The sequence below is a fragment of the Arachis hypogaea genome, chromosome 14 (genome assembly GCF_003086295.3).
Source record: "Arachis hypogaea cultivar Tifrunner chromosome 14, arahy.Tifrunner.gnm2.J5K5, whole genome shotgun sequence".
Classification (NCBI taxonomy): Eukaryota; Viridiplantae; Streptophyta; class Magnoliopsida; order Fabales; family Fabaceae; genus Arachis; species Arachis hypogaea.
This window is the reverse complement of record NC_092049.1, coordinates 101,171,269-101,181,398: the sequence shown is the minus strand read 5'-3', so window position 1 is coordinate 101,181,398 and position 10,130 is coordinate 101,171,269. Positions and strand designations below refer to the sequence as shown.

The 10,130-nt window shown below is 33.8% G+C and overlaps 1 protein-coding gene across 1 annotated transcript; it reads left to right on the top strand.

The window, feature by feature from the left end:
• Positions 1–2,127: 2,127 nt before the first annotated feature.
• LOC140178640 (protein FAR1-RELATED SEQUENCE 5-like) lies at positions 2,128–4,534 on the top strand. The gene is made up of 6 exons (XM_072215847.1): positions 2,128–2,176; positions 2,335–2,451; positions 2,810–3,013; positions 3,111–3,846; positions 3,968–4,358; positions 4,469–4,534. The coding sequence occupies exons 1-6, from the start codon at positions 2,128–2,130 to the stop codon at positions 4,532–4,534; spliced, it is 1,563 nt and encodes a 520-aa protein (XP_072071948.1).
• The last annotated feature ends 5,596 nt before the right edge of the window (positions 4,535–10,130 follow it).

Genomic DNA, 10,130 nt, shown 5'->3' with positions numbered 1-10,130 from the left:
ATTTCAGAAAATCATAGTTGCAAAAGATAAGTTAGAGGGAACAAGGTAAAAAGGTAAGTGATGTTTTTGTCCATACAAAATAAAGGATGTTCGTGGGAAGGAATTAAGCTGCAGGAGAGATTAAAAAAATTGGAAGATAGAGTTGCAAGAAATGAAAATGATGCTGGAAAATGAATTTTAAAAAAAGACGTGCACGACAATTAGTTCTTAGAATTTGGATGTATATTGATGCCATTGTTCGTTGCCATTGCAGATGGATTATTTGTTGTGTTTTTAGTGGTTTAGGAATGATATAAATATGCAAATTCTCCTAGTGCTATGTGTTGTGAGTTTAATATTTTGGATTTAGGAACTGAAATTCAAATATAGTTTGATTTTTTGGTGCATTGTAATTGAAATTGAAGTCACATGAATATGAAAAGACAATTGAGGAATCTTGTTATGTTTCTTTGCATCTCTCTTTAAAAAACCTTTACCCCTTTATTTATAGGCTTTGATGTAAAAATCTTTAAAATAATGAAAAAGCCTAAGCAATAACTCAACTTGTAATTTGAAATATATTAAAGTTTAAAGGTGGATGTTATAATATTCATGTATTGTTTGGAGTTTTGAAACTCCTTTACATTATTAATATTATAATTAAAAATTTTCTATTTTAACCTGTTATTTTTTTTTTGGATATGGACAAAGTCTAAGAGAAAAACCCAAACCCACCCGACCCGAATACAACAAGAAATCTGGACCGTGTGAATCACCCTCTCCTTCAGCCACTATGTTGAAGCAGAAAATAGGACTGCCTCCCTAACAACCTCAAGGTTCCACCATGTTGCTGCCGTGCTAGAAGTTTCAAGCTACCACTTGTCACTACACGCAACTCTTCTAGGATGCTGCCAGTCCCTGACCACTACTGTGCCACTACAATACCTAGCGCGCTTTTCTCTCTGGTCGTGATACTTCTATGGTCGTCCAGAGCTTTGAGAAGACACTGCTGATCATCTTCTCGCCGTCGTATGTTCAAACTTGGGTTCCATATTTTCCATTTTGCATCTCGAAGACCTAGTGAACCGGCGCCCATTCCTCATTTTGATTCACTACAAAGATTTAAATTTGACCTTCTTTTATTTAAATAAAATGTAATAATTTTTCAATTGTCTATCTGCTTTTTTTATTTTTAAATATAGTTAAATCAAAATTTTTTCATTGCAATACCCATTTACTCGTTTTATACTTATTTTATTTTTGGATTTGGCAATTCCTCTTAGTTGATATAGTTCATAGTATTTCACTAGTAATGCATGTTAAGTTTTTACTTGCTTGCAAATTGATGCTACTTTAAATATGATATTGCTATTGAGATGTGGATATTATATTGTCATATTTGTGTTGTTGAATTTTGTTCTCCTAGTATGTAAATGAAAGTTAAAACTTAAAATGATTCTTAATTGGCACATAACCGATTGTTGTTGTAAGCTATTGTGATGATATGATATTTATTCATAATTGCTAAAATTGTTAATTTGTTAATTGAATAGACTAAAAATTGTTCAAACTCTGCATTTCTTTTTTTTTTATTAAAAAAATTTGTACTTCTAGATATGGAGAAATGTCATTTGAAATTTGTGAGTTTACTATGTTTTGTAATTTTTTCTATTAGTGTAATTTAGGGAATTCGCATGATTGGCCAAAACAGAAAAGTAAGATAAATTTACTTGAAAAAAATTATTGATTTCAAGGAAGGGAACCCCACTCTAATTTTTTTTCTTTATTTTCTCAACTTTTCATTTGATTGGTTTTCTTTGAGTTTGAGACATGTGACTTTTTCTATAGTGAATTTTAGTCATTTGATAAATAATTTTTGTCTATTAAGATAAAATTATGTAGACTAATATGAACTTATTATTAAGCTTTGTTAAGAATTTATTGCCTAATTATCATTGTGAAGTGTTTAATTTATTATGCAAAAAATAAATAACATACATATTTTGGTGTTATTTGATGTCTTCGTTTGTAAGTCTAATTTTTGGAGCTTTACCCGAAGGCATTTTGTCTTATAGTACTTGGTACTTAGATCTTAATTTTTATTATGTTATTCTTTATGTTTAGATTATTTTCTTGCAATTGTCATTCATGGGAGAGGATGAGCTAATGGATGAAAGCGAGTATGAGCATGAGGATGGTTTTTTTATGATGAGAAGTATTCTAGTGATGAGTCATATTTAGATGACCAACAATTGCAAGAGCAAGAAGAAGAGTTAGGTGATGAGTTAGACGGTGAGGAGATATTTGAAGAATTGACAGATTATGATTATGATGATGCATATTGATTGGATTCAGTTGAGGATTCACTGAAACTTGACTTTTTAAGCATTGGTGAGGTTGAAGTTGACAAGTTCCACTTTGGAACCCTACCCATTGCTTTTGAATTTTACAACAGATTTGCAAAGAGCCAGGGTTTCAGTGCAAGGAAAGACAAAAATTGGAAAAACTCAAATGACGAGACCTAGATCCAGAAATTTGTATGTTTTCGGAAAGGATACAGATTAGAGAAGTGGTACACTTTGCCAAACAGAAAAAGGGAACCAAAGACTAAGACAAGAACTGGGTGCGAAGCACAATTCCAAGTCAAGTTTATAGGGGTAACTGGAAGATGGCATGTGACGCATTTTTCAAATGTTCGTAATCACAAACTATTGGAAGGACGGTTGAATAGCTTATTGCTAGGTCATCAGAGGATGTCCAAAGCTGAAATTGCACTCATAAACATGCGCAAGTCGGGAATTAGCATATTCCAGGTTTTATGCTTTGCTAGCAAGTCAAAGTGACAGTTTTGACAAGTTGAACTATGGTCCTAGAGACATGTACAATCAAATAGATACGGTGAGGCGTGAGATTCCAGAGGATGTGGGTAGAGCATTAAATTTTTTGGAAGAGATGCCTGCAAAGGATAAATCTTTATACTACCAAGAGCTTCAAGCGACAAATGGAAGGTTATTAAATCTCTTTTGGTGTGATGGTTTATGTAGAGGGGACTATGAATTGTTTGGAGATGTTGTTGCATTTAATGCTACATACAACAAGAATAAATATATGTCCTTTTGTTGTGTTCATAGGTGTCAATTATCACAACCAAACTGTTGTCTTTGCTGCATGCATTGTAACTGATGAGACTTATATATGGGTGTTGCAACAATTTTTGGAGGCAATGAATGGTAGAGCCCCATCCTATGTGATAATTGATGGGACAAGGGCAATGAAGAATGCGATTGAGGAAGTATTCCTTGGTACTCACTACAGATTGTGTACTTGGCATCTCCTGCGTAATGCAACGACAAATATGTGTAGTCCTAGTTTCACATCTAAGTTTAAGGATTGTATGTTAGGAGATTACGAGATTCCAGTATTTCGTAGCAGGTGGCAAACATTGGTAAAGGAATTTGGGGTTGAGGAAAAGGAATGGCTAAATGAAATTTATGAGAAACATCGATCATGGATAACATGTTACATCCGAGGGAAGTTCTTTGCTGGATTTAGGACTACATTGTGCTACGAGGGTTTGCATTCACTAATTGGGAAGTATACTAAAACTTATTATGACTTGTCGGAGTTCATTGAGCACTTCCAATTAATGTTAGGCCATATGCGGTTTAGGGAATTTTATGCTGAATATGAATATGCTCATGGAGTTCCAATTATGCAAACTTGTATTGAACCCCTTGAGATGTGTGCTGTTGATACTTACACAAGAGAGATTTTCTTTCTATTTAAGCATATTCTTGTTCGGACGGGTGCAATGAGAGTTGTGAATTACCAAACAAGAGACAATAGTGTAACTTATTATATTTGTAGGTATGCCAAACCAACAAATGTGTGGGAGGTTGAGTGGGTGTATAATGCTAACATAGTCACTTGTTCATGCATGCGTATGGAATCATTCGGCATTCCCTGTGATCTTTGTATTGGTCCGTAGGGATGTGCGCGAAATTCCTAAATGTCTAGTGTTGCATAGGTGGACTAAGAAAGCAAAAGAATCTATGTCTGAGTTAAGTAGTTTTACTCGATTTTGTATCCTCAATGAGTGTGCTAGGATGATGTCAGAGGTTGGATGTGTTACGACAGAGAGGTTTCATGATGCAAGGAACCTTATGCTTGATCTTTATAGCTCATATAAAGTAGAGGATGAAGGGAGCATGCCTTCGAAACCTGGACTGCGAGGTGGTGCCAATCCTAAAGGGCATAGTGGTCGGAAAAAGCCCCAACGTTGCAGCAATTGCAAAAAGCCTGGTCATAATAAAACTTCTTGTTCAAAGCGCAAGGAAAAGGCTTTCAGTATACAAGGTAGTTCTGCCCCTCAAAATGATGTACGTGTACAAAAATGATATATAATTTTTTATTCACTCACTTGATATTTGAACTACTCCACATTGCTAATTTAAAGTGTCATTGATGTATAAATTTTCGATTGTTGTAGGCAAATTATGATGGTGAATGCATGGATAATGTGGAATACAAAACTCAGAGTGGTGGTGAACCTTAAGACTAGATGTAGCTTCATTCATGATTAATTTTGAGAGTTGATATTTAGAATATTCAGTTATTATCTAAACTCTAAATTATTACTGTTTCTTTTGTTTATTCTTAATGGTAGATTTTCATTTAAGGCAATCAATTAAGTTGTTATGGGAAGACTTATTATTATTATTATTATTATTATTATTATTATTATTATATATGGAAAAGAGATCATGGATTTCTATTTTCGGCTTTACTTTTCTAAACGAGATCTATGCATTCTAGCGTTGTAGCCCACTCAAATGTGATTTGGCTTAGGAGTATGACATGTACAATTATGAAAAGGATTGGTATATAGAAGATTGTTTATCACTATCATGTATGATGTGTTAAATTTGGCTAAATATGTATATGATAGATAGATGATAAATTATTATAATAAAATCTAGTATAATGTTACATAAACTTGTTGCAGAAAATTGATATAAGTAGTCAACAGAAAAAAATATTTAATTCGTACTCACCAATTATATATATATACATAGTGATGAAACTAGAATTTTAATATTAGAGAGACCAAAATTACTTTTATAATTATTCTTAATTCATATATTCACCAATTATAATTATTCTTAAGTCGTCATAAAATACATTATGAAATATTCTAAAAGTAAATATTTCAGTATTTTATGTTTTTTTAGAAAAATAATTATTAAAAATTTAATTACACATTTTTCGTTAACATAAAACTCCAATCATAATTTTTGTAAACTATATTGATTTTATTAAAAATGTAATAAAAATACAAGGACTAATATGTTAACTAAATTTTTATCATAATTAATTTACAAGTACGTATAAACTTATTATTTGAAAAACAAAACCTAAAGATAGCAATTTAATAATCATATAAATATAAAACTGTTGAGATTTGTGGATGGAACATGGCCCACGTTTTTTTTTTAACAATAAGCAATATACTATCGAATAAAATATTTGAAACATTAATGTCATGAAATATCACAATTCAAATTGACGACACAACTCCAAAAAACAGAATAAGAAAGAAATCATATGAAGTGTCATTCTATGTAGTCAACAAAGCAATGACATAATTATGATGCACTTTACATTTCAGTACATGCATGTTCCAAAACTCTTGAACAAGTGGTGCTATCTCAGCCTTGAGTTCATTGAATCGCCCATGGAATAACTACATTGTAGTGTACATCTGTGTGCTATTTTTATCTAACTGAAAAAAAAAATACAAAATTACTTATAGCCAAATCTATGACAACATTGTTAATACATATTCACAAATGAAGTTTCTATGTAACCAAATCGTGCCACATGAACTTCAGAACATTGGGAATCTAAGGCATGTTCCAAATTCATCCATTGAAGAACCCATGATGGAGAATCACGACTGCACCACAACAATAACAGAAAATTGTCTTGAAACTGAGAAAAATAATTAGTAAAAATAACAAGATACATTTTAAGTTAACAACAATATACAATCAATTCATTGTATTTTGTAAAAGCGTTGATACCTTTGATGTCGATTAGGAATTTCTCTTGGAGCATAAATTCTCCATCTCCGCATGTTTTCCTTCATCTTAAGTTTACATTCTTTGTAAATGTCACTTTTTAAAATGTGCTCTACTGTCACAGCCTATGTAAAAAAATATAAAACAACTTCAGATTTTGAGTCTCTTACTATATGCTCATAAGCAACTAAATTGAAGGATAACGATTGAGGGTATTAATTATAATGTCACTAACCACTGTTGTCATCTTGTCTCTACGACACTCAAAATCATTATCTTCAAAATAAAAATTCAGTTGCCAAAGTACGCTATCATGTATGCTGATAACCATGAGATATCGATGCTCAATGTCTCTCATTGGCATGTATATCTGCATCAAGCATGAGATATAATGTATCAAATATTAATATGTCTTTGTTTCGTTAATTTTTTTATTTGAAAATATTTGATGACATGGCGTATTTATGAAGAGTCAATAACACTCACAAACTGAAGATCCTTAGTAGGCTGCATGAACTGTTTGACCATGGAAACCAATATCTCATCCAAATTATTTCCATCCAATATGGCATCCTAGATATTTATTTTTAATTCGGAAGAGATTAATATGTATATAATCAAACTATAAATAACATTATAAATAGCAAACTAATGTCCTTACAGCAAAAGCTGAAGGAAGCTGCCAGATATTTTTCCATGTCAATAAAGTCTGATTATGGACATATTTCAAGATAGTCAAGTACAATATCTTCTCACTTATTTGTTGTGTTGGATAGAGCGACTCAAAATCCTTTCTAGTTGTAGTCACATCACCTATCTTAGAAGATCTTCTATAGAATAAACAAAAAAATGAAACCAAATTATGATAAAAAAAAATTTAATAATCAATGACTATACTATAGCAACTAAGCATGAGCGTTACCCTGAATCCAGCTCTGTAGAAAATATGAATGCAGTGGGCTGAATTTCTTCGGATTTAAGACCCATCTTTGGGTTTGACTTGAATTTGCATTTCATGCCCTACCAAGTTAAAAAACAATTTGGCTATAAATTAACATAGCTATTAGAAGTTTACTTTAATTTATGTATACGTTATTAAAAGGAATTATATGGAGATCTCAGTGAAAAAATGATAACACAAAAATCATTTGGCTATTAACATTAGATAACTTTTAAAATTCCAACATAATGAAAACTAAAGGGAAATAAGAACTTATTGCATCTTGACAGGAGATAATGGTATAACAAAAATTATTTTAAAAAATATTATTCTAAACATCTTAGGTACATGATAATAATTATTTAATAGAAGACTCTTACCCTTGTAACATCGAAACAGTATATTTCTTTGTCTTTATTATCTTTGTTCCCTTTAGCACTATGCTCTTCAGTGTTCCTTGCCTCCCCACCCATAAGAGGCCTCTTCGTAACTATTTCGTCAAGTCTTGGAATCTTTGGAGGTTTAGCATTTGATGGCAAAAACGTTAATTTTCTACCGGCTCCAACTGTGGGTGTTGGCTGAGACTTTTTCTGCAACAAATTAACAACCAAATTTTTTGGCTGAACAAATTATTTGAATTAAGGACCATATCTAAAGCCAATGAAAATATGTTTGGCATCTATCTAGAGACTAGAAGAAAATTGGTATATTTTATTTAATTCAAATAAAAAAATTAATTTGATATATCTTGGAAAAAAGAACATCGCAACCAATCAAAATGGACCCTAAATATCATGGTGCAATAAATACCAATTGTGGGGAAGTTTGCCTTCAGAGGTTGCTCCCAATATTACCAGTTGACTTATTCGAATTCACACTAATCAAGTTGATATTGAGCTTGTTCTTGTTATTTTCTGCTCTCACTTGTTCCCTTTTTTGGTTGCTTGGAGTAGTCTTGGTATTAGATTTGCTAGACAACAATTTTGTCACGTCTACAATACCCTCGTCATTGTCAACCACATCAACAAGAACGTCCATTGCGGGTGTGCTAGCTCCCAATGTCCTAAGCTTGCTTACAAATGGCCTTAAAGATAGAAAGGGTTTCACAATGGGCTTAACATCTTGCCCCTTAATTATGATCAACGAAAATGGGCAGTGAGATTGATCCTATTTTTTGGACGTCGTCTTCCTTTTCTTTTTTGGACTGAGCAATAAGAATGTCAATCTTGCGTTCCATTGACAACAAGTTGGCTCGAGTATTCAGGCATTCTATTGGAACGTATTCCTTAACATCATAGTGTAAAATATTAAATTTTAATATGCGTATCATACGATAACATATAAACTTAAATAATCTGACAGTAGTAAAAAGTCCTAATCTTTGCCAATTTTACAAATTAATTATTTTGTTTTACACCATACGTGAAAATTATATATGTTTATTAATATCTATTCTAGTTTTCAAATGTGTTCTATTTCAAAATACCTTGATGAAAGAGAGGACTTGTCCCACTGGGCAATCCGGAAGCTTGCCACTCTCGTCTTGACTTTGAGAACAATTGGTAAATAAAGTTGGCTTCACGAAGTCATGCTGCATGGCATTCAAAATAAGTAGTTCAACAATAAGACAATATTTCAGAAAATGTGAGTTTTCTAAGTAAGATGCCAAACATCACAATCTTAAAAGTAAAGGCCGAATAATATAGGTTTAATTATTCTATTGGTCCCTATAGTTTTATCAAATTTTCAATTAGGTCCTTATACTTTTTTTCTTTTCAATTGGGTCCCTACATTACTTTTAATTTTGTAATTACGTTCCTTTTATGTTAAAAATATTAAAATTAATATAAAATTTTTACCAAAATACATGCAATCAAAGATTTAATTAAGTTTTTAATTATACTGTTTGGTTGCTCGTGTCCTGAACGAGTCAGATTCGATGAGTGCTGGAGTTTAGGGGTTGCGGGCGACTGGACCTGGATGGGCACTAGTGATGAAGTTCCTTCGGCTGGAAGGTTGAAGATGTGGTGGAGCCACCTGCAAAGACTCCAACGCTCAAGTCAGTATCTGTACAAGAGGCGACTATTAGGATTAGGGTAGGTGACGTACCTCTGGAGAGGGTAGGGCCCTCCCTTATTATAATCGTTACTCGGGTGGGCCCTCTGTGGCCAGACCCATCTTCCTGGAAGCTTCTGCTAGCTATCCAGGTTCCATGTAGGCGAGGAGATGAAGGTGGGTTCCCTTGTAGCTCGGGTCGGGAGACCCGTCGGGTCGGCCGCTCATGACAGGACCCAAGTCGCTAATGGGTTGGGCCGGAACAGTGCCCCTAACATGCCAGGTATGGGTGTAGCTTGTAGTTGGCACGTTTGCTTTACTCGCTTCTCGAGTCTCTCGGGATCGGGAGTCTGTGATGGTGTCCGTGCCCTTAACGCACGAACTGCCTTTACCAGTTACTAGAAATGTTTCCTTGATTCTCGCACTGAGCATTTAATGCTCATTATGGCTTATTTGAAACTTGGGTAAAAAATCCCTTTTTCCCCTGACTTTCACGCTTTCCAGTGTCATTTACTCTCTTGTATTCTCCTTTTCATTCCTTATTCCTTTATACTTCTTCTAATTTTTGCCTTCACCATCATTCCCTTTTTCTCATGATTTTGATCACTGCACACTCTGCTGCACTCTCCTTGGGACTCTTTTCTCCATAATTTCCTGGTAAGCTTTTACTGTTTCTACCCTTATGGATGATTATGGTTCTATTTCTACTTTTGCCACCATTATTGTGCCATTTTCTTCTGTCGTTGATGATTTGTTTCGCCTGTGTTTAGTGCATCATTGTTAGGTAGTTTACAGGGGGTTACCATTAAGTGCATCGATTTTGGCCTTTAATTGATCGTAGACTAGTGCACAGTGGGATCGTAGCAGAACGTAGCATTAGTTTCTTTTTCTCCGATGATCTGACCTCCCGATTTTATCTTTAAGTGGTGCCCCCGCTGTAAGTATGGCGCAGCAACCCATTCCGATAGCTCCCGTAGACCGTTACATCTGGGTCACTTCTGACGTGAAGGACACGGCCTCTAAGATAACCCTCAAGAAGCTCCAGCAGTTTCACAACTCCGATCTGCTCTGCGGAG

What these genes read in the sequence shown, in the direction of transcription:
- LOC140178640 (XM_072215847.1), top strand. Translation starts at nt 2,128, where the DNA reads ATGGGAGAGGATGAGCTAATGGATGAAAGCGAGTATGAGCATGAGGAT. An exon ending in CAGATTTGCAAAGAGCCAGG is followed by an intron (nt 2,452 to 2,809) that starts GTTTCAGTGCAA and finishes ATGCTTTGCTAG; the next exon opens with CAAGTCAAAGTGACAGTTTT. An exon ending in AAATCTCTTTTGGTGTGATG is followed by an intron (nt 3,014 to 3,110) that starts GTTTATGTAGAG and finishes TTGTGTTCATAG; the next exon opens with GTGTCAATTATCACAACCAA.